General features: G+C 43.4%; 1 protein-coding gene and 1 non-coding gene across 3 annotated transcripts; both read left to right on the top strand.

Annotated features, from left to right (window-relative positions):
- The first annotated feature begins 779 nt into the window (after positions 1–779).
- On the top strand, positions 780–11946 carry PABIR2 (PABIR family member 2). Of its 2 annotated transcripts, none has more exons than XM_071569084.1 (10): positions 780–1237; positions 1536–1614; positions 3115–3171; positions 3525–3568; positions 3650–3704; positions 3932–4033; positions 5245–5333; positions 5872–5936; positions 8238–8334; positions 9384–11946. In XM_071569084.1, the coding sequence occupies exons 1-10, from the start codon at positions 1122–1124 to the stop codon at positions 9532–9534; spliced, it is 855 nt and encodes a 284-aa protein (XP_071425185.1). In that variant the 5' UTR covers positions 780–1121; the 3' UTR covers positions 9535–11946. The 2 variants fall into 2 exon arrangements, with proteins under 2 accessions (XP_071425185.1, XP_071425184.1); XM_071569083.1 differs by having other exon boundaries at positions 1026–1237; positions 5875–5936.
- LOC139678740 (small nucleolar RNA U109) lies at positions 9163–9303 on the top strand. The gene has a single exon (XR_011699086.1). It is a non-coding gene; the product is annotated as a small nucleolar RNA U109 (small nucleolar RNA).
- Positions 11947–22792: the final 10846 nt, after the last annotated feature.

Genomic DNA, 22792 nt, shown 5'->3' on the forward strand with positions numbered 1-22792 from the left:
AGGTTAAAAACCTCCAGGGATGGGGAATCCACCCCCTCTCTGGACAGGCCATTCCAATGCCTGATTACTCTCTGCAAAGAATTTTTTTCTGATTTCTAACTTAAATTTCCCCTGGCAGAGCTTGAGCCCATCGTGCCCCCTTGTCCTATTGCTGAGTGCCTGGGAGAAGAGACCAACCCCCACCTGGCCAGAACTTCCCTTCAGGTAGTTCTAGACAGTGATTGACAAGTTCAGTTCCAAGCCTAAGTATAGCCAAGAACTAGAATGACATATTTTACAATTTTACAATCACTTTTATCCCAGATGCTCACGCAGTCACTGCCCATCCAGGCCGCAGTGAGCGCCTCGGCGGCAAAGGAGGGCTGGGGAGAAAGCGGGAAAGGCTGCGGGATGTGAGCCGGGGAGACCCCAACCCTGAGGAGGGGCGCGAAGCCTTTGCCCCGCTAAGGGAGGGGGAAAGTGCCCCGGGACGGGACAGGCCCGGCCGGAACGTGTCCGTGGTGGGACCGGGACCGGGACCGGGACCGGGACCCGCCCCCGACCCCCGACCCCCGACCCCCGACCCCCGACCCCCGATCCCCGATCCCCGCCTCAAGCCCCGCCCCCCCCCGCGCGCCCCCGCGCGACCGTTGCGCCGTTTCAAACGCGCGCAGGCGCGACCCGCAGCCAATCAGCGCCCGCATCGCCCCCGGGGGCTGTCGGGAGCCCGCCCGGCGCCGGGGTTTGGAGCCATTGCGCGTGCGCCGCCGGCCCCCGCCTGCGCTGCTCTCCCCGCGCATGCGCAGTGCGCGTCGGTGGGCGCGGAGCGCGGTCGGCGCCGAGGGAGGCACCGGGAGCGGCCCCGGCGGGCCCGCGGCTCTGCCCGCTGCTCCTGCTCCTCTGGCTCCTCCTCCTCCTCCTCCTGCTGCTCCTGGAGGAATTGGCCGCCCCCGGGCCGCCCCCGGGATGCGGCGCTGCTGCGGCCGCCCCCCCCGCCGGGCCCGGCGCGCCCCCGGGCTGAGCCCGCGGCGCCGCCCGCGGGGCCTGTAGGGCCGGGGCAGCGGCGGCCGGAGGAGCCGCGGCGGCCGCCGGCGGTGAATGGGCGCCGCGGCGGGGCGGGAGGAGCCGGAGCCGCCGCCGCGATGGCTCAGGAGAAGATGGAGCTGGACCTGGAGCTGCCGCCGGGGAGCGCCGCGGGCCCGGGCGACGGCGGCGGCCTGAGGAGGTCGAACAGCGCCCCGCTCATCCACGGGCTCAGGTGAGCGGCCCCGGGCTCAGGTGAGGGCCCGGCGGCTGAGCGAGCCCCGGGCCCCGCTGCGGGCCTTGGGGCAGGCCCGGCCTCCCTGCGCGGCCTCCGGGCCGTGTCCCTGTCCCCGGAACGCGCGGGCCGGGGCGGCGAGACCCCCCGTTGTCCCCCCCCCGGCTTGGGGAGGGGGCTCCCCTCCTATCAGCGGCGCTCCTGTTCAAATAAAGTGATGTTTTCAGGCTGCAGCGGAGCTCAAAGCAAAGCGCTCCCTGAGAGCTGTTCACCAAACTTTGTTTTCTCCCCCCTGCAGTGACAACTCGCAGGTGTTTCAGCCTTACGTGTTGCGGACTCGTAGGAACAGCACAACAGTTATGAGCCGTCATGGAATGGTGAGGAATCTTAAGCATGTCACGTTTGCAAACAACAAGTAATTGGGGTAGAAAAATGAAGTTAAACTTGATTATTTACACCAAGCATCCTAACGAGCTCCAGGCTGCAGAATAAGCATTTTTTCACCTGTAACTGCAACTATAATGAAATAATACTGGTGTGTTGACTGTGTGTCCCCACGAAGACAACAGGAGCTGAAGTTATGTGTGATCCCCAGTATTAAGTACAGTCTTAAAGTTACTTTAGACCTGACTGTGGTTTAGAAGAGAAAACTTGTCACAATTAAGTCTTGAAAGAGTCTTCTAATTTTTTGTTAAAATGGAAGAGAGTCACAATTCTTTGCTGACCTGTTTGTTTGACATGGTGCTTTTTTTTTTTACAAAGGCTGAACCTCAGAAAATCATTTAAAGAAGAGTAATTTATTTGTTGCTCTCTGTTGTCTGTCAGTGCACAGTACTGCTCTTGTTTAAACACTTCAAAGATGCTGCATTTTTTCCTCACCTTTTCTTTGGCAACTCCGTGATCTACTTGCAGTCTCCACTGAGATTTTTGTCTCATCTAAAGGTAGCAAAGATTAAGTATTACTTTTCTCAAAACCTGTGGAGCTTAAATTCCCAAAACAAGTTTTCTCTACGCTTTCTGTTCATAAAAGGTGACATTGGATTTTAATGCAAAATCTTGTGCTGGGAGATGTTTTTTAGAGTAAGAATCCAGAATTTTGGAGCTCAGATCAGTAGGTGTGTCAGTGAACACACAGGCATCCATAGTGGGAACTGTTGACCCATTTGTATTTCATAGAATCACAGAATGGATTGGGTTGGAAAGGACCTCTGAGATCATAAGTCCAACCCTTAGTCCAACTCCAGTCCCTTTACCAGATCATGGCACTCAGTGCCACGGCCAAGCTCAGTTTAAAAACCTCCAGGGATGGGGAATCCACCCCCTCTCTGGGAAGGCCATTCCAATGCCTGATTACTCTCTCTGGAAAGTATTTTTTCCTGATATCCAACTTAAATTGGATGGTAGTCAGAATTCCAGAGAAATGAGATGCGTAAAATGGCAGAAGTGAAGCTTTAGGGAGTGTTCACTGAAACACTGAGGCTTCTCCTTTACACAGGCAGGTGGGTGAGTGAGGCACTGCAGGGGTTTCCATCTTACTCTGGGCAGTGAGGATTTCTGGCAAGTTCATGGTTTCATTTGTAGTACCTCACTTGCCTCAGTGGCATCTGTAGCTCCTTGTGACCAGAGATACTGAGCAGTCTCTGCCTCCAAGTCAGGTCTGTGCAGCTTGTTGAGTGATACGTGAAATTTGTAAGTGGTAAAACAAGTCTTTTCTCGTGAAGGTCAGTGTTTGCTTTTTGCAACACTGTTTGAGTCATTCACAGGTAGTTGTACAGCTCATTTTTAGCTCACTGAGAATGGAGTTATTGGTAAATACTGTGTATGCAGCCAGTTGAAATGTGATTGAATCATTGTGGCTGTCACTTTTTTTTTTTCAGTTCTTGTCATCATCTCCTATTCGTATTCCCAGCAGCCGACTTCATCAGATCAGAAGGGTAAGTGGAGTTTCTGTCTATGCATTTAGTACCAGAATGAAAAGTATACATAGTGACAGTCTCTTTCCTATTGAGTTTTTCAAGTACTAAAGAAAACAGTATTTTTAAGACTTATTTTCAACAAGGAAGTGTCCTTGCAAGCCTTATTGTTGGGTTTAAGCTCCTTATGCATTTTTGAAGTGTTTCGTTTAAGAGAAGCTGTGAGCTGGACTGGGGACAGTCTTGTCTTCCTGTAGTGGTTCTGCTGTTCATATTTCAATTCTGATAGCAAATCATTGAATCACAAGTGTTATTTCAAGTACCTGTGATGAATCAGATGTTATGGGGAAACTTAGGACGTTTGTCTCCTGCAGGAGGAAGGAGTGGATTTAATGAACAGAGAAGCAGCACATGAAAGGTGAGTGTTATTGAAAGAAGGTGATAAAATAGCCAGAGTTATCCTTTTTGTAGCTGCTGATGGGGGTTTTTTGTATTCTAGGGAAGTGCAAACAGCAATGCAGATAAGCCAGTCATGGGAGGAAAGCTTGAGCCTGGTAATCTCTTTATAGATGTTTCCTATTTAATTCTACTTTTACACTCAACTGACGGAATTTAAGGGAAAGAGAGGAATTAACTGTGCAAATAATTTAAGAAGAATTTAAGCTCATCTGCTTTAGCTATTTTGTGCATTTGACCCAATGACTTTCCATTAGAAGGTTGTGCCTTGGATTTCAAGATGATGTCCTGAGCTGGTGTTAAATCCGAAACCTTGTGTTCACAGAGCGACAATGACTTGGACAAGTCTGAGAAATCTTTTTCCCCAAAGAGAATAGACTTCGTTCCAGTTTCACCTGCACCTTCACCTACAAGGGGAATAGGAAAGGTAGGATAAGTGAAATACCAGGCTGAGACTGTTTCACAATTCTGCACCACACTGAACTGTGAAGATGTAACTTCACAAATTGGTTCACAGTTTAAAAAACCCCAAACAACACAATCAAATAAGGATCAAAGACCCCCAATCCAAACCCACGTTTTATTGGTTTCCAAGAATCAATGGTGACCATCCTGGAGCCTGCAGAGTTCAAGCAGTGAAACGCTGGATGTTTTCAGTTACTGCTGTTTGTGCAGTGTTTGAATGGGTTGGAGTTCTGGTTGCAGGGGAGCTGGGAAAGGTCACAGAAGTAATCATGGACATGATGTTCAGCTGCAGGAGTGGGGGGATGCTGGGGAAGAAAGGCCAAAGTTGGAATGTGTTGCCATGTAGAGTAAGAGGGTAGGCAAAAACTGCAGATGTGTGTGGTGGTGGGGATGAAAATGTGTCCATCAGTTATGGAAAGGAAGGCACAAATACCCTGTGAAGGAGGACTCAGGTGTACTGAATTTGCACCAAAAACTGATGGCAGATGCTGGAGAAAGAGGTAGCACTGAGAAACTGGCATCTGTGTTTAAAGATGTCCTTGTTCTCACTCCCTTTTGTGGTTCTGCTTTTACACAGAACAGTGGTGTTTTACTGCACACCCCTACCAGTGTTGCTGCACAGAGGAGCAGCAGGTAAATTGTTCCTGGGGTAATGCTGGTCCTGGCAGCTGGTCCTGTGCCTTTGGAATCAGCTGCAGAGCAGTCACTTGACTGAAAGATTTTTGTGTCTAGCTATGACCATTCATGGACTAAGCTCAAATTAGCAGAACTGCGGAGCTAAATGTCCTGTTCTACTCTGGAATATTGTCAATTTGCACATTAGATGTATTTTGAGTAATTTCTACTTGTTTGTTTAACAAGCCCCTTGAAAGAGGCAAGTCCTGAGTACGGTCCTGCTGCTTCAAAATGTGACAAGCAGAAACAACTGTCTTATTTAAGAACAGGGTCTATTTCAACTGCACATTTCTTGTGGGTTTCAGTTTTGGGTTAATCTGAGCAGAATTGCATTATGTTTTTGCAATTGAAGTTTTAACGATTCTAAGGTTCCATTTGACCATCTCTGCCTAATTGTGTTGCTGGCTTTTCTTTAAGTGGGGATGTTTGGCCTGAAGTGTGGGGTAAAACACCTTAAAGGAAATTTTGAAGTGTCTTAATATGACTTTTTTTCTACAGCAATGTTTTTCACCATCATTGCAAATGTTTGTGAGCAGTAATGGATTACCCCCAAGTCCTATTCCCAGCCCAACAAGACGATTCTGCAAGTAAGTGACACGTGCAGTTAATAGGTGTGTGTTGTGCTGTCATTAAAATTTAAGCCAAAGATTAATTAAAGTTGATATTAAGGCATTATAAGAGGCAATAGCCAAAGCATTGCCACAAAAAATGCTCTGAAAGTTCAGCCTTTGCCAATGGTAACTTTATGTGGGTGCTCTTATGGAGCCTGTGTCAACTTTAAAGTAGACTTGGTAGATTGTGGAGAAGTTCCTGAGTACTTCAAATTAACTTTGTCAGCAGATTGATTTTATATAAATAATACACATAATTTATAAACGGATAGGAATGAGGATGTAATGCACAGAGGGAAGGAAAAAACCCTAAAAAACTTATTGCAGCTTTTTATGGCAGATAACCTGCTGTAATAGGCAGCATTTATGTGTTATGTATGTATTTAGATTCCCTAAGAATTCCAGGTTGTGCAGGAATAGTTTTGAGGAATGTTTCATTTGCTGTGGCTGCGTTGGTGGGATGTGACTTGGAAGCTTTATAGGCCTTTATAGACTCTCAGTATTCTCTCTCTAGCAGGAGGAGTCAAAGTCCAATCAACTGCATCAGGCCCAGTGTTCTTGGCCCCATTAAAAGAAAAGGTTTGTGTATTTACCTTATCAGATGTTTAAATATGGATGTAATTTTGCAGCCAGGTATTTTTTTTGTTATTCTGTGAATAGAATGGACTTGTATCCACAGGGAGCTGGAATTTGCCAGTTGTAACTTAAAAATACAATGTAAATTTGCTCGTCTGAAACACAGGAATGAAAAACTGTAAAAGCAGCTACTGTTTGAAAGAGGCAACTTTATTATGCATCAAAGGAAACATCATGAATGTTTGTAAGCCCTGGCGTTCCCACTGAGCAGTGCACACCCTTCAGATCATCTCAGGAATGTTGCTTATCATGCAGTATCTTCTAAACTTAGTACCAAATGTTTGTTTTCACTCCTAAAGTTCAGAAGGTGAGTGTTTAGAGAAATAGAGTAGATCGGTGCCCTTTCCTCCTGACAGGGAAAAGCTGCGTTCTTTCCTGGAAATATTCCATGTTAGGGATGTTCAAATGGCATCCCAGAGCTAGGCTCTGTAGTAGAACTGTAGGAATGAGGTACTGCAAATGAGCCACTGGCTGTGCTTATCCTTTCTGCGTTTTCTTTTTTAACTTAGGCATTCTTAACTGTACCAGAAGCACATCCTTCTATTGTACAAGATTTACATTTAGCCTTTGAGAAAAGTTACTATTTATTGTTTGGCTTTTTTTTTTTTTCAGGGCTGCTTGTCCTGTCAGATTAAAGAACGTTGTCTAATTGGTGTTGATTTGATAGAGGAGAGAGACAGGTTTTCTCACAGACACCAGTTCTATCTTGGCTGTTATTTTCTGTGAATTTTAGAGGCATTTAAATTGAACAAAAGTTAATTAATGATCAGTAAGGAACAGGTATTCATACCTGTGCTTTATTTACACAGATTGTAAAAGCAATGTAGGTAAAGACAAGCTTTCCTCACCCAATCCATGTTCTCCTGTGGAGCATCTTTTACAAAGTGGAGATGCAAGTTTGCCTCTTTTTTGCTTGAAGTATCAAGGAATTTTTGAAATGTTACTTAATTTTTAGAACATCTAATCCGTTTAAATGAATTACTTTCTTTTTCTCAGTGCATGATCCTGTTGTTTTCTGAATTTTAGCAGTAGCTTTATGGTTCATATTGCACGGATATGACATGGTAACAAATGGACACCATGATGTGTGGGAGAAAGCAGGCCATGTGTTGAAGAATATGTCACTGCTCTAGGGAATTAATACTGGTAGACACTGCAGTGTGTTGTCTTTGTGGAATTTCAAGGGGCAAAAGTGTTACCTAAGCTCGTGGTTTGTTCATTTTTGTGTAAGACCAAGTCTTTTAGAAATGTTTTTGCCCATTCTGCATGTTAGAAGTTGTTACTTCTTGCCTTCAAAGAGGAGAATGTATCCCTGTTAGCTAAAGGAAATGGGAAACTTGGGAGGATTATAAGTCTTTCAGAAAATAATGTACTTCTGTTGCAGAATGTATCAATAGAGACTGGTTTGCTGTAATGCTTAACCTCTGTCAGGTTCTCAAACTGACACTGCAACTGTAGTATCACATGAAGTGTAGGTAAAAAACCAAAAAAAAATTAATGCCATTTCATGATTTTATTATCAAACTAAAAATTAAAATACACAGTAGATGAGAGGGTTTTCTTTTTTTAAGCTTATTTGCAAGTTCATGATATTTTCAAATGTCTTTTGTACAGCAGCTGTTAATGAGCCAGGTAATGCTCAGAGCAGATTATACTAAACAGATTATATGAATTCTCCCCATCATATTTAATCTTTTAATATCAGTAGATGGTTACAGGTACAAAGACAGTCTGGTCCATGATGAGTAATTGGAAATGCTGGCACATGACAGATTTATTCTATTCAGCTTTGCTGTAACAGTCTACACATGCATCAGAATTTATTGTGCACAGGAGGGTGAAACTGAACCAAGCTGGCATTCTTATTTTCATAATCACTAAGAATTTTAATCTCCATATTTTGGCTTATGTCAGTCAGCTATTTGCTTAATTTTAAGTCACAGTAATTAATATGCTTTAGATTATTTTGTCTGCAATACAAGTATCAAGTTTTCTACCTTTGAGATCGTTGTAGCCTCTCAGAAGCCCCTGAAGCATTAGTTAAATGAAGGATAGACTGAAGGGTTAAACAACAGCATTAAATTAATGTCTTACTGAGGTGCCTGGTTGGCTGAATTAGAGAACTTATCTTACAAATGAAACCTTGAAATATTGTGGGACAAACCTCCCTGTCACAGAAGACAAGTATTAAAAGGATGTTCCAGAGACTCAAGTGAGTTTGATTATTTGCACTGTTTTCCTTAGGTGAAATGGAAACTGAAAGTCAGCCAAAGAGACTTTTCCAAGGAACAACCAACATGCTTTCTCCAGATGTTACACATCTGACAGATCTCAGTTCATGGTAAAATATTTCATGTGCCCTGAAATGCCAAAACAGGGAATGTGCATTTATCATACACTTTCCTTTTTGGTTTATCCCCAGGAAAAAAGTGCTTTATGTGCAGTTCATGCATATATTTCACTGGGAACTATTCTTGTGGGAGTGTAGTGTGATAATGGTCCTGCTCGTTTGATTAATTCTTTCTGAGCAGACTTCAGTCCAGGTTTTGTGTATCAAAACTTTTATACTGAATATAATTGTTACAAATCCCTGTTGATTCATCAGCAAAGTTACTTTGCTTCATCATTTCAGTGTGCTTTAGGCAGTGGTCATACAGTGTCTGTGGTACTTCCCTGAATACTTAGAAAATATGTGTGAGTACTGAACAGTTTTTGTCCCTACATTCATGATTTTGAGTTGGTCTGTCATCTTTGTTTACTGTGATCATAAAAAGCAAAGTTCTTTTTTCTGTGTCAAGTCAGATACTGTGTATTCAAAAATATCAACTATATTGCAGTAATATCAGTTGGCCTACAGACTTCAGACTGCCTAGATGTTTTTTTCATGTTGCTTCCCCTGAAACTGCAAAAACATCAGTTTATGTGCCCTCCAGGATCTTGTATCAAGACTTCAAAATCCAAAGACAGGAATTCCTGACAAGGGAAAAACAGGTCTCAGTCTTGCTTTGAGTAGTGCAACGTTAAAGAGCATACTAGTTAATTAATGACATCCTTGCTTCATTGCTGTTTGATTTGTTATTATTCCTTTCCTATAACCTTTTAAGGTTTTATACTTATTAGTTTTCCCCTCCTTTCCTGTGTCTGATTTAAATCAGCTTCATAATTTATTTTGCATGTTAAAAAAAACTAATTCTGCTCCTCATTCCCATGAGGAGCAGGAATATATAAAACATGCTACAGAAAACAAGGAGTTTTCAGGGCTGCCAGTCTTACAGTAAAGACTGAGTGGTAGTATAGGTCTCCTACATGTTCTGTCCAAGAGGAAAGCTCTTTAGCTTTGTACAGTCCTGTCATGCCTGTGTGTTAATTAACCTTTTTCTCTTTCCCCAGCCTGTCTTCAGACATCCTTGATGGGAGCAGCAGCAGTGTTGGCTCTTCCTCTGATTCCCTGACTAAAGGCGGCATAACCACCGAGTCTCCAGTCACGTGCTCCAACTCCTGCTCCTCCTTCCTACTGATGGATGACTTCTCACCCAAGTGACTTACCAAGTCCTGAGTCAGTGTCTGGCTGTGCTGTCCCCTCACTGTACACTTGTACAGAGAAACGAACTCTGATCCTTGAACCATTCATATGAGGTTTATTAAAAGAAGAAATTGTTGTTACTGTAATCCTTGGCTACTTTCCAGTGATTTTTTTTTATTATTATTATTTATCCATTTAATGGACATTGTAGACCATATTAATGTCTGGTTTTGCAAATTTATTTTTTAAACAAGATGTCTGCTGATATTATACTAACTTTTGCTTTCAAGAAATTGAATACACTTTTTGATTCCAGGAATAGGTATCTACCTATTAGTGTTGCAATTTTTAGGAAAGTACTTCTGTCATTATCATGGTCACTATGTCTAGGGAAATAACTTAGTTTGGAAGGATTTGAAAATACTAATTTATTCTCTGGCACTTCTACTATTGAGTAAAATTATTCTTGCTCTTTTTTTTTTTTTCAGTCACTAGCCTCAAATTCCTTTATGGAATGGAGGAAAAAATATTTTATTTTCTTAGTGCTGCTAGTCATTTTTATTACAGAAGACCACATTGGGTGTGGAAATCTCACTCTAATACATTAAAGTAAAACCCCCACAACAAAATAACTAATGACTGTCACTTTTGCCATCGGTGAAGAAATAATACTACTCTGCAAACATGATTAAATTAGCTGCAAAGTTCTCTCCCCTGATCACTTATACTACAGATTGGATGAAACAAGTTCAATAGTCAGTAAGATTTGGCCAAGGAAAATGAATCCACGCCTCGACCGAAGACATACAGTGCAGATAACGAAGTTAATTAAACTACTGTGTAGGAGAACCATGTATGGCACCATCGATGTCTCCTGTGGCATTGAGGTCATAAGTATTTTTGTGCCTTAGGGGACATTGTTACAAAATTATGGAATGTAAACCAAGAGGGGTGGGTGGGGAAAGGCCTTTGTGTACAGCTTGTTTATAGAGTGCTGACCCTTATCCTGCCGTGGGTGCTGCTTTTCCTTGGTGTTGCTCCTGAGGTGTGGGCTCTGTGTGGGGCTGTGGGCAGGCTGAGGGGCAGCCCAGGTGACAGCCCTGCAGCTGCTCTGCTCAGAGTTTGTCCCTTTTTTGGTCACGAGCAGGGCAAACAGCTCAGCCAACGCTCCATCCCTAAGGAAAGCCTTTGGATTGGACATGAGCTCTGCAAATTGCTTGGTGAAGGAGTTATATCTGAGCTATGAGTAGTCTTGATACAGTACCTTGGTCAGTCTGAGGTAGGAGTAGATATTTTACTTTTTAAAGACTATAACGGGGCAAAATAAATCCGTTTGTAATCTACTGTGTTATGCTATTTATTATTTATAACTCTGTAAAAAGTCTGTGGTGATGAATTATAGTATTTTTTTATGATTGAATAAGTTTTTTATGTTCAGTGATTGCTGGCTGGTTTGTATTTAATACGCAACGTTGTCTGCCAGAATCATAAGCTTCCATTTTTGAATGTTTGTAACATAAATGCTTTTGCTACCTAAAAGTACAACTTGTGATCTTTCTGAAAGAAAATAGCACTGAATTTAAAGTAAGATTATGTGCTTTAGAAGTGAGCACAATCTCTGGCAATACTGTCTGCCTAGAAGGGGAGGGGGAGAACCATAGTTTTTTTTGTTCTGAAGAAGCCGTTGGGTATCCAGAAGACATGTACATACCAGATTATTTTTAAAAGTGTTTCCATTAAATTGTAAGAAGTACCAGAATGGGCCAACAGTGGCACTATTATTTGTATTACCGTTTTCACCTGTGGAGCATTAGTTCCCCACTTCAAATAAATGTGCATATTGTAAAATATTGTCCATTGGTGCCATTTTTAAATGAGCTCTACAGTATTGAAAGTCAATTTTATTTGTATATGCACAGTGCTATTTCTTGAATTTTTGATGTCTTAAATCGCTTAATTATTTTTTTATTCATGCCTGTATCTCCTCTGCCTTCTTGATGCCGAAAGAAGGAAGGCTGCTTCTCCATTTGCAGAGTATTGATAAACAATCTGTGATAAAACCCAACCCCAACCTGTGCCCCACTTCCCTTATACCTTCCTTTTACTGGTGCCGTGACTTGCAAACCTGAACAAGGGGTGGCAGGAGGGGTAAACCTATTGCATGCTTTCTTAAACCTGAGAAGAGCATAGCTATTGCTTATTTTTGGCTGATTTACCTGTACAATTGATGTATTCCAGATTTGTTTGTTAGTGGAGAGTCGTATCTGAGTGCTGGCCTCTGTAAACATTCGAATGTAAGTGCATAAAGCAAGCGCACAAAAATAGTCATTCTTGTTACAGCAGTTTTTTGTAGTGTTTGGCTGTTCTCCTCTCCTGGAATGTCTTATAAAAGACAGTGCTCTTTTATAAAATATATATATATTGCACACACTTGCTGTGTCTGTGGTTTCAGGGTGAATGTTGCTGTGTAATAGGCCCCAGCCAGGCCCAGGTTTTCCTTCACACCTGTAGCTGTAACAACACTTGTTCATTTTGAAACTAAGTTTTCTAACATGCTGACTATTGATACTTGCACTTAACCTCATGTGAGTTCCTGCTGCTTACAGGATTGATCAATATTGCAGTGTAAAGGCTGGGCAGCATCCTCTGCCTAAAACTGACTAAAAAGTTGCATTTCTGGATTTTTTGACTGCCTCATCTGAATTAGATACAGTTGGGGAAGAAGGCCAGCTGGTGCTGGTAGTCAGCTGTAATGTGTAACACTTAACAACTGGTTTTTATGACTTCACTAGACTTAGTTCTGCTGAATTGCCATGATGAGTGTCTGAGAATTCCTGTCTTTCCTCCACTTCCTTTTTTTAATAAGGAACCTTTAGTTCATCTCCATTGTTGAGAATCACCGGTGAGGAGTTACCTTTAATGTTGTAATTGTTGAGAACAGAGTTAAAATACCAGCATAATTCAAGCAGCATTTTAGATGGACTATTTTTAACATGTTAATTAGCACAGCATTACAACCTTGGTCTTTGCATGGCTCATTGATTAGCCCTCCTTTAGATCATATCCAGAGCATGCTGAATCCTCATTTTGTGGGCTTAAAATGCTGGAAGGATTTTCCCCATGCTTTAGAAAAATGTGTGTGTCAGCTGTGGAACTCTGTATGTTTTGATAATATCAAGTGTTCTGCATCAGGAAATGGATCACAGTGTGCAGTTTCATTCTCCTTCATTGAATTTCAAATTGGGGTTCATGGGCCCAAAGGCCTGTATTTAAGGGGCTGTTTTTCTGACTGTATGTGATTAAATACTTTCTCCTACAATGAAAGTAATTAAACTGTCAGTGGGTGAGGATGTAAATCTGAGTCCTGCAGACTTCATTGGAAAACTTATTCTTGAAAGGCACAAGGAACTCTATACTGTATAAAAACACTAAAGTGGGATTTTTTTATATTGTAAGTCATGATAAAAATAGACAACTCATTTTAACAACTTAAAATTCTAAAAATGTTTTAAATGTAAGGCTTCAGCTTGGCATGTTTCTCCAGGCAGATCAGGCTGGGGACTGCATGCAGAGGTGAACTTGAGTGGCCTTAGGGGGATTTGGAGCTCAAGTTCTGGTGCACAAACACAAGAGACTGGCCTTGGGAAATTATTTTTTGCAAATATTCACATTGTTGCCTGTACACCCTGCTAATACATTGTGTGTCAATGAAGATGAGGACTTGTTTTTCCTGGAAAAATTTCATCTGCATATAATTTTCATGGTAACTTCATAATAAAAAATCTTTGTATTAACATGAGTTCAAATGTTTCATGAAGTCAGAGTCCTGTTGCAGTAAAGGCCAAGGAATATTTTTGGAGTTACACAAAGTGCCCCATGTATTCCAAGGCTGTTCCATGAATGGCAGCTGTCCATAGTAGATCAAAAAGGACTTTGCCTGCCATTCAGTATTTCAGTCTCTCTTGAGATCTGGTAACTAATCCTTGGCAAATTTGGTTTAAGGTGAGTTGCTGAAGGTAGAAGATGACCCAGTGAGAAGAATGTAGTAACTCACTCCTTTGACTATAAATTAGGGAGTTTTAGCTCTGAATTAATCTTATCCAGCTAATTTTCAAATGAAAAATGCATTTTTCAAATGGCTGAGACTTTTCATGAGGGTCTGCATTGTTCAGACTTAGAGGAAAAGGCCCCTTGTGGGTTAGTCTAGGACTGTTTTGCTCAATCCACCCCCAAAAGAGTGAGAGAGCGATGCTCACCCACCAGAGTTAGAGTAGCAGTTGTTTCAGCTGGTTTTGGGGAAGGCAGGGAGTTGGTGGTTGGGTTTCCTTAAGGGCTGGTTATCTAATTCACAACGAGGACCTTTGTCCTCAGAATAAAATCAAAAGTAGATGTTTTAGGGCAAGTCTGTTTTCTGCGGGAGCAGTTATGCTGCAGAGCTGGTTTGAGTGTGATAGCTGAGGTTTCCTTCCTGCTGTGCATGAGGAGCCTTCATGGAATGTGGGGATGAGGCTGCTGTTCCCATAAATGCAAATGCACACCACTGTCCCTGTACCTCAGGGCAACCCATTTATAGTGGACTGGGCACTTTGTGGAAGTATCTTGTTTCAATCCAAGCCATTTTGCATACAAGCTGCTTTTTATTACTTGCTTTTAGATCTTAAAGCCCTTTGGTTTGAGTCTTACCTCTGATTAGCTGTGCCAAGGCCCTTTTCTTTTCAAACCTGGAGCAATTTGGTTTGTTGTTCTTGCTTTATAAAATTTGGAAATGGGAATAGGTAGGTTCTTGCTATTAAAAAAGAATGCATGTTAGCCTGGGTGATCACAAAAGAGTGGAGAGGTTTAAAAGAAATAAGACCTGAAAGCAGAGAACAAAGATGCCTATTTTAAATGAATGAATTTGGCTGGTTTGTTTATTTTTTTTAAATCCACACCATAGCCTTTTGAATGTATCAGTAGTAAGAACAAAAAAATCTAATATGCTTCCTTCTCCAAACACTTCTTCTTACTGTAAAGTAAGAATTTGTTACTGGAAGACCACAGGTTGTGTTCAAACCAGGCCAGGTCTCTCTTGGTCCCTGAATAAGTTTGCAGTTAACAGTTGCTGTGATTCCACAGGCCCAGGAGTGACACAAGGCTGTCAAGCAGTTCCTGTCTGTCCAAAAAGCATCATCTTACACTGTGCAGTAATTCTAATACCTTCAGTCTCCCTTAACTTATTTCTGAGGACAATCAGATCTTTTTACCTTTTTTACAAACCAAATTATTGTTTGCTGTTAATTACCATAGTTTGACTGTGGTAATATTCCTGATGGACTTTTGCATGTCTCTCATTTTGGTGTATAACAGAGTTCAGGATTTCTGATTATTTTTCAGATCATGTGATGTGTATTTTCTGGAAGAATTCTCCATTGTGTTTTGATTCTGCAAGGCTTTAGATATAGTAACTCCTATTTAACAACACCAGTCAAATCTTGGAGACAATGACATGAGGTTATTTTTTCAGAAGCTGAATGATTTACCCTTGTATTACCTAAGGAAACCCCCTACATTCTGCCACAGTCTCCACCACTTCTGAACTGTCACCAAAGTTGAGTAAGTTGGCAGAAGCTCCCAGCTATTATTTGTGTTGGGATAGTTTATAATGCAGATTATGAAAACCCTATTGTGTTAGAACAAAAATATTTTCCTTGCCCCAAATAATTTGCAATTTAAATTTGTCATGAGAACAGTAATTGTTTATCAGTGCAATGCATGGTCAACCATTTTTTCAGTATGCAAAAGTTACGGTCTCTAATGGGCAGGTAGGAAGCAGGTGGTATCAAAAACCCTGGGCCCGTGTAGAATAACATAATGAAAGTTAATCAGTCCAGAATATAAATATAAAGCTCTACAAACCCCTAAAATTTTGGAAAATTCAGCTACTGCCATGAACTTAACAGCTCACTCTCAACCCTAGCTGTCAACACTTCCCTGCTTATGACCAGAACCTCCAAAAATTTGAAAGAAAAATAAATGTGAAAGGGGAGGCTGGAATAAAAATGATGTATGAGCACTGGTTTGAAAAATGATACAGAGAGCAAAGTACAGTGAGTTGGGACAAATGTGCTTTAAATAGGAATTGAGGATGTGCTACAGAGAGTACGTGTAACATCTTGTTCGTGTGCAAGAACAGACTGTGAAAGAAACAGCTTTGTGTGGGAGAAGCAACATCAAAGGGCCTAAAAGAACTAGTGCTGTAATAGGAAACATTTGCCTTTTGAGGACTCTTATTGCTGCTGGTCACTTCTTTTTTCCTTATTTTTTCTCCTCCTTTGCTAAAACCCAGCAATGTGAGGAAGGAGAGGCAGCACGGGCAGGATGGGCAACAAGGAGGGTTACAGAGGGCTCACTGAATTTGTGTGGCTTTCACAGCCTCCCTCCTGCCCCCTTCAGAGGCAGTTTGCATCAGCCCTGAAGGCTGTAATTGTTTGTTGGACAAACAAAGCAAGGGTGGAAGCTCAGCTTCTTGTCTTCATCAGCAAAGTTAGGGCACAGGATCACCAGCTCCTGCCAAATGTGTCCTGGGCACGTGGGCAAAACTCTTCATGGGGGCAGAGTGGGAGTGAGAGTGGAGTTAAAGGTGTAGGAGTGGGACAAAGATTCCCCCAAAGCTCTGGGCACTGTAGGAGACCACGAGGGACTGTAGATAAAGCAACATAATTGAGCAGGAGAAGGAATATCACCCAGCAGGAAGGAGCTGGCCTGTCAGGGAGTTGATGCACATGTTTGGTGTGGAGAAAGTGATGGTTTTCCTGCAAGGTTCCCGGGTTACTCTCTGGCCAACAGAAGGCTCACACTGAGGAGGAAGGGCTGTGGTACAGCTGAATGAAGGCAGCAAAACAGCCATGCCACAGCCAAATCCTACAACCTGCACCTGTCAGGGTGGTTTTTTGAGAAGTAGCTGAAGTTTTTTGGCTTGATTTTGCATTAGCAATAAGGAACATTGTGCATGCAGGACTAATAGCAAGCATCAGTGCCAGCATGCACAGCACATCCCTGACTGTGCCTGGAGCTTCGGACCAGCTGTGGGAAGTTCATGTGGATCTGGATGGCCACGGGATGGCGTATCGTGGCTTGTTTAGGACGGTGTTTGGTGAGCAGTGGTAATAGTGCCTGAGGAGCGCCTGAACCGAACTCAACCTGCAGCTTCTGTTACCAGAAACTTCTAATGTTTTCTTTCTTTTCACTCACAACATAACCTCTTCCTTTCAGAGTTCACACTAACTTCCCAAAGTGAGGGTTTGGGCTTCTTTTTGCTATTAAACATAAAACTGATTTTAAAAAGGCAGGTGCTCTTTGGTTCTAAGGATAACACAATCCCCTGCTAGGGGGACTTGGATCAAATTTACTGTCAACCTGAAATGAATGAATAGGCCCAGCTCACTGAGAGAGCTTTCCTAGGAGTGCACTGGCTGTTTTCCCAGCCCTGGGAAGCCTCTCAGGGGCCTGCTGTGGCACATTTAGGTTGGGTTTAGAGGACTGCAGTGCACCAGCTGGGTTTTTACCCAAGTGCTGGTGCTGCAGAGCTCCCATCAGACCATACACAGCAAGCATCCTTCTGTTACTTCTCTGTGTGGGGGCACACACAGACCTGGATCTTGGAGAATTTGCAGTGGCTTCAGCTTTATAACCTGCAGGGCACAGGGAATGTCAGCCTGCATGGAGAGCCCCCAGCACTCCACTGCTGTGCCCAGGTGAGTGCTCAGGTAAGACTGGCTAAAACATATCTTGGGGTCTGCTGCTACTTTGACATAGATTTGATTATTTGCTGAAAACCAAGATGTAAAAGTGGGCAAGCACCAGGCTGGGGCTGCATGCAGGGGAGATGCTGCAGGGTCACAGCATGGGCTGGGATGTTCTGACCCAGCCTGGCAAAGAGCTGGGGGAAGGAGGGGGAGCCTAATGACCTTACCAAAGTGCTTTGAGATGGCTCGTGGCAAGTGCTGTGCAAGGACTGAGTCCTATCAGCACTGCTGCTTCTGGGAATTCTGGTTTGGCCTCCGGATCAGTGACTGGCCTTGTTATGCCTGTGCTGCACGTAGTTTTGACTGGAGTTGGGAGCGGTTTCTCTGCTCTTTCATAGTTTGCCTTCTCCTTCGCACGTCTCCAGCAGGAAGTGCAGATTCAGCAGGCATTGTATGCCTCAGCAGCCTGCCAGCTGCCTTGCTGAAGCTAATTCACAATTCAAGTCACTCCTGATAAGTTTGCAAACAATGTGCAGTGATTTCTGAGCTAGATAGCAGCTGAGCCGAACCCCTCCACTCCCAGCCTGTCAGCTGGATGAGGCTCTGGATTTACTTTGTAAAGCTTATGGGTCAAACATGGTCTTAATATTTTGTGCTTCTGTGATGTTTCATAAACTTCTTACTTGTTTAGGAGTAACTTTGAGTGTCATCATTATGATTAAAACCCTCAAATGAGTGTGTGGAGGCACAGAGAGGGCATATGGTTAGTGTTGGTTTAATATGAGCCAGAAATTGAACCCAGAACTTCTAACTTGCAGTTTAGTTCTTTGATCACTGGATAACTCTGTTGCCCCCTTTATAACACATTGGAATAGCCTGGGAATAACTCCAGTGAAAACAAGAGCAACATTTTTTTCTTGAGCTAACTTCATGTGGCAGCCACTGGAAGCTGCTCTGAGGAACTGGCCCAGAGGAAGCGACTCTGCGCTTGTGGCTCATCAGCCCTGGCAGGAAACAGCAGGTCAAAGTTAGAAGGAACTTACTCAAAAGCTAATGAGTGAGTGGTGCAGCAAAACTGAGACCATGGCTCAACAGTCAGCAGGGGAGCTTGTCCTTCTTCCACTTGCTGCCTGTTTGTTCACATCTGTTTAGCCCAAGAGATGCCAAGGTGATTATGTATCAGATGAGGGTTTGTAGGTGAGACTGTGCCCTCTTCTGATTGGAGCACAGTTCTCTCTGGAAGAGGGAAGTGGTACAGAAAACACACTATTTAATCCTACTGTTTTTATTAAATGAAATCCTCATGACTCCATAACTCAAACTGGCAGATACTGGTGTTTTCAGGCATGTGTAAAGTCAGTAGTCACAAGTGTAGCAGCCTAGAACTGCAGGGTTTGACCATTCTGTGCATAAATTGGTACAGTACAGTGGCAGAAGTAGAAATATATAATGGTCCTGCCAAATGACAGCAAGGTTTGGTTCCTAGGTAAGCTTGGGGAAGTCACCTTGATGCACTTTCCAAAGGGCATGAGGTCACATCACAGGCAGGCTTACATTTTGAAGGGTATTTGTCGCTGTGCCATGAGCTGGGTCATTTTTTTTTTACTCCTCCTTCAATATTGGAATTGAAAATTCAAGTTGGAGAAATGTGAAAGCAATTGGGCCTAATCCATTCCTGTTGTTACTCCTTTTGTTTTCACTGGAGTTACTCCAAGGCTGAATTCAGCACATGATGAACAACTTGTTCTTCAAAGTTGGAACTTAGGGGAGAAGGTTTTAGGGATGATCACGCAACTCTGAGGCTCCTTCTCAAACAGCTGTAGCTCCCATAAGAGGGACGATATATGGTGAGTTCAGGTTATTGAATTTAGTACAACATTATAGTAATAAGCCCTCTAGTCATAATAAGACATTATTATCTATTAGAACAATTGCTTGAATGAAACCCAACTGCTTGCTCGCTTAGATTAGACGGAAAAATCCTAGCTGTTGATCTTATTTGCCAGCCAGCTGCACAGGTACCAGCCATGACAAATGGTTCTGAGCCTGCTCCCTTTCCTCTCACCTTCTCTGGAACCAGCCCCTGCAGGGTTGCCACTCCTGAAATGTTGCCTGTTTTTCATGCATTGACCATCTCAGCTGCAGCCCAGGGATGTCTCCAAAGAATCTACAAGCCCTAGTTCTGTCTTGGTGAGACAGAAAAAGGAGAGTGTTCTGAGCAGTGGAGAAGTTGAGCGTTACCAGCTGAGGACGAGGTGCTGTCCATTTGGGTTTGCTTTTTATTTTGCAGGAATGGGGATATTGCTGTTAAGAACTGAGATGAAACTCTTTACAAATCTGCTAGAATGAACCAGTCCCCACTGCTGGGTAATTCCTCCTGTGTTCCTGTGAGCTGTTGGAGGGGTCATGGCAGAGGCAAGATCCCCATGGTAAAATTAAGCTTTTCTTTCTTGGAGAAATAACCATTACTGTCTCTCTGGCTCACTCCATTTCATTTACTTTCTAAACAGCTTAGATCACAAAGGGCTCCAGGAGGGATGCAGTGCTTACAAAGAAAAGGGCTGCATGACTTTCTCCATTTAAGAGAGTCTTGTGAAAGTTTTGTTTCCTGCCCTTGCCCAGAGAAGAGGATTTATAACAGATGCTCCTGCAGCCTTCACTGTGTGTTATTTGGAGGGTGGAGGATGCACCAAGCTTGCCGTGCTTGGGAGGCCACATGAGCTTTCTGACTAATGGAAAATCCCTGTTCCAGAGCCCAGCTGACACAGAGACTGGAGATCCCCTTCTTGCCTGAGCTCTGACTTGTTGGGGCACATCTTGCTCAGCAGCTTTGCTCAGGCAGCTTCCAGTGTCACAGCCATGGGATGTCCTTGGTCTTGCTGAGGTTGAACTCTTCTCTCTTTCCTTTGGAGTTCATGTTCCTCCTCTACTTCGCTCCTGACCCAGGGGGTGGATGCTTGCTGCTTCCTCTGCTGCTCCTCCTTCCAGAGCCTCTCTGTTTTCAGTGATCTAAGCTGCAGTTTGTGCCCTCACAGCCCTGACTACCAAGGATGGCACAGGACAGAAACAGCTCTACAGGAAGGGGCACTTACAGTCTTTATTACACCTAATTGGGGCTAGAGGAAGTGCTTCTCTTAACACCTCAGCTGATGTGCAGGGTAGAACACTTTCTTCAGCAGTTATATACTTAGTAAGCAACAAGGAAGAAACCTTCACTTTTAAAACCAAAATAAAGCAACTTTCAATCTTATTTGTCTTGACTTATTTCTCTCCATGGCAGAAAATGCATCATTAACAAGCTGGGTAATGATCAATGAGATGCTGTTTCGCTTAGATCTGAGGAGATTTTAGGGAGAAGACAGAAAATTTGATGTATTCTGCATAGTTGCTGACCCCAAGGCTCAGTGGAGCAAACACCAGATAGCCAAGAAAAACAGAAAGAATAGTTAAAATCTTAAAAAGCACAGCATGAAGGGATTATCATGCCAAACTTTGGTTAAAAATCACAGTGCAAAGAGGATCTCTGTCTTATAGAAACGGCAGCTCCTACTGCTTGTCTGCCATGCTGCTTCATGAGCTGATCACTTCCCCAACTTTACTTGGTCATCAAGAGTACTGTGATTTGGACCAAAACTTCTGGAAGACTTCAACATTAAACCAAGTATGTTATTGACATGCTTAAACACAGGGGAGGAGAGTGTGGATTTTCCCTTTTGTGGCTGGAGTTCTGCAAAGTGCTCGAACGTGATATGAATGTATGGATTTGCACAGCAGGGATTTGATGGAGTTTGAAGGTGGGATGTGCTCAGTCCCCCTGCAAGGTGTGCAAGACTTGCCTTCTCTGAGAGCCCAGCACCAGGTAAAACTCTAGACTTGTGTCTCCAGCCCTGCTACTCTCTTATTTTGTCTCCTGTTTGGGTCTTTGCTTCACTTCCTTCAAGCACTTGGCTCTAGGATTTGGGGAGTCTCACTTTTCACTTTGAAACTCTCTGTTCCTACGAGCTGTTGAACCACCTGGGAATTGCAGATCCTAAGACTCTGGAAACCAGAAGATACAAAAGAGATTAAAAAATAAAGCTGTCAAAAACTGTATTGTCTTAATTCCCAGAGGAGTGGGATTGTAACTCATGTACTTGAGTACTGTGGTTAGATATTCAGACCATTTCCCTGGAAGTTAAAATTTTATTTATTTTACCCTATGAAGTATTTGCCCAAGGACTTTCTTCTATTCCCAGGTTAGTAGTAATGCCTGTGGAGAAAGGCTAACTGCTTCTTAAAAAAACTGTATCAAATCTGGGTGGAGGACACAGATAAGTAGCCTGGTGTGGGGAGGTGGTAGGGGGGGTTTGGATGACTTATTCCTCCTCAAGTGACATGATCTCACACTGTATGCATTCAATTCAGGCATGAACTTTCCTGAAGCAGGGAATTTGGGGTTCTGGGTTCATCTGTGAGAGCTGAATATCATTTTTCAGATGGACATCCCTGCCTCTCCTTGGAAAAAAGCACAGTTCAGTCTTGGCCATCAAGGCACCAGATTTCTTCCTTGATGCTCTCCCAGAGCCCCACAAATGCTCCCTGTCTGTCCCAGAGGGGCTGGACCAGCTGCCTGGGAGCTGTTTGTCAGACCTGTGTGCAGAGACTGCTGGACCAGAAAGCATCGAGGGGCACCTTAGGGCCAGGTCCTGCTGAATGCTGAGGATTTTATCTTTTTTTTTCCCCTCGAATTTTGCTGTAGTGGATGGCCACACCTCAGGACTTTCAAGGGCTGCTTCTCTAATCTCCCCAGAAGGCTTATTCCTGCTGGAAATCATGAGGGCTTGGGCTGGCTATCAACTTTATCAGGAAAGCTTCTTTCCGGCCAAGCTAGTGAGGGCTTTGCTAAGTGGGAATCTTGGGTTGAAGTTGCTCTTCTCATATTTCACAGATGGCCTCAGTGAATGATTTACTAGGAGAGTAAAAGATTAGCCAGATTCCTCCAACTTCATCTCGAGTCGTATAAGGCACTGGCTTTTATTGGAGCCTGGGCAATTCCTAATTCTTTAGCCTTGTTATGTTGTTTTACAGTGACTAATTGCCCTGGGCTCCCTTCCCCAGGAATCAGGTGTCTCCTGGTGGGGAATCCACGCTTCTTGCACGAGCCTCCCCCATGCCCTGGAACTGCCAAGGCTGCTTCTCGTGGGCAGGTACCCAATGGCCACGAGACCTGATGTCTCCAGCTGTGTTTTATTGAGCTTACTGTGATTCTGTGAGAGACATGGTAAAGGGAATACTTAAAATATACAATGAGGTGTTCCCATAAAATTATCAAAAGCTTTGCAGAACCATCCTGTGGAGAAAGCCATCACCAGAGAGTTCAAGCGAACAGTGGTTTGGAAGGGCAAAAAACCTCTTGCTTTATTAAGTAGTCTCCAAGGCTTGGATGAGCTCGTCTAGGGGAAGGGAGATTACCCCATGTTTGCCTGTTAGAGAGTTTCTCACATTTTTCTCCTTTACTCTTGGCAACCAGACTCTGTGTCTGTCTCTCTATGGCAATTTTTACAGAGTTTGGC

The sequence above is a fragment of the Pithys albifrons genome, chromosome 14 (assembly GCF_047495875.1).
Source record: "Pithys albifrons albifrons isolate INPA30051 chromosome 14, PitAlb_v1, whole genome shotgun sequence".
Lineage (NCBI taxonomy): Eukaryota > Metazoa > Chordata > Aves > Passeriformes > Thamnophilidae > Pithys > Pithys albifrons.

Bases quoted from the DNA above. Each gene is read 5' to 3' on its own strand.
- PABIR2 (XM_071569084.1), top strand. From the start codon at position 1,122: ATGGCTCAGGAGAAGATGGAGCTGGACCTGGAGCTGCCGCCGGGGAGC. The intron at 3,569-3,649 runs GTGAGTGTTATT...TTTGTATTCTAG, and splicing joins AGAGAAGCAGCACATGAAAG to GGAAGTGCAAACAGCAATGC. The intron at 8,335-9,383 runs GTAAAATATTTC...CTCTTTCCCCAG, and splicing joins CTGACAGATCTCAGTTCATG to CCTGTCTTCAGACATCCTTG.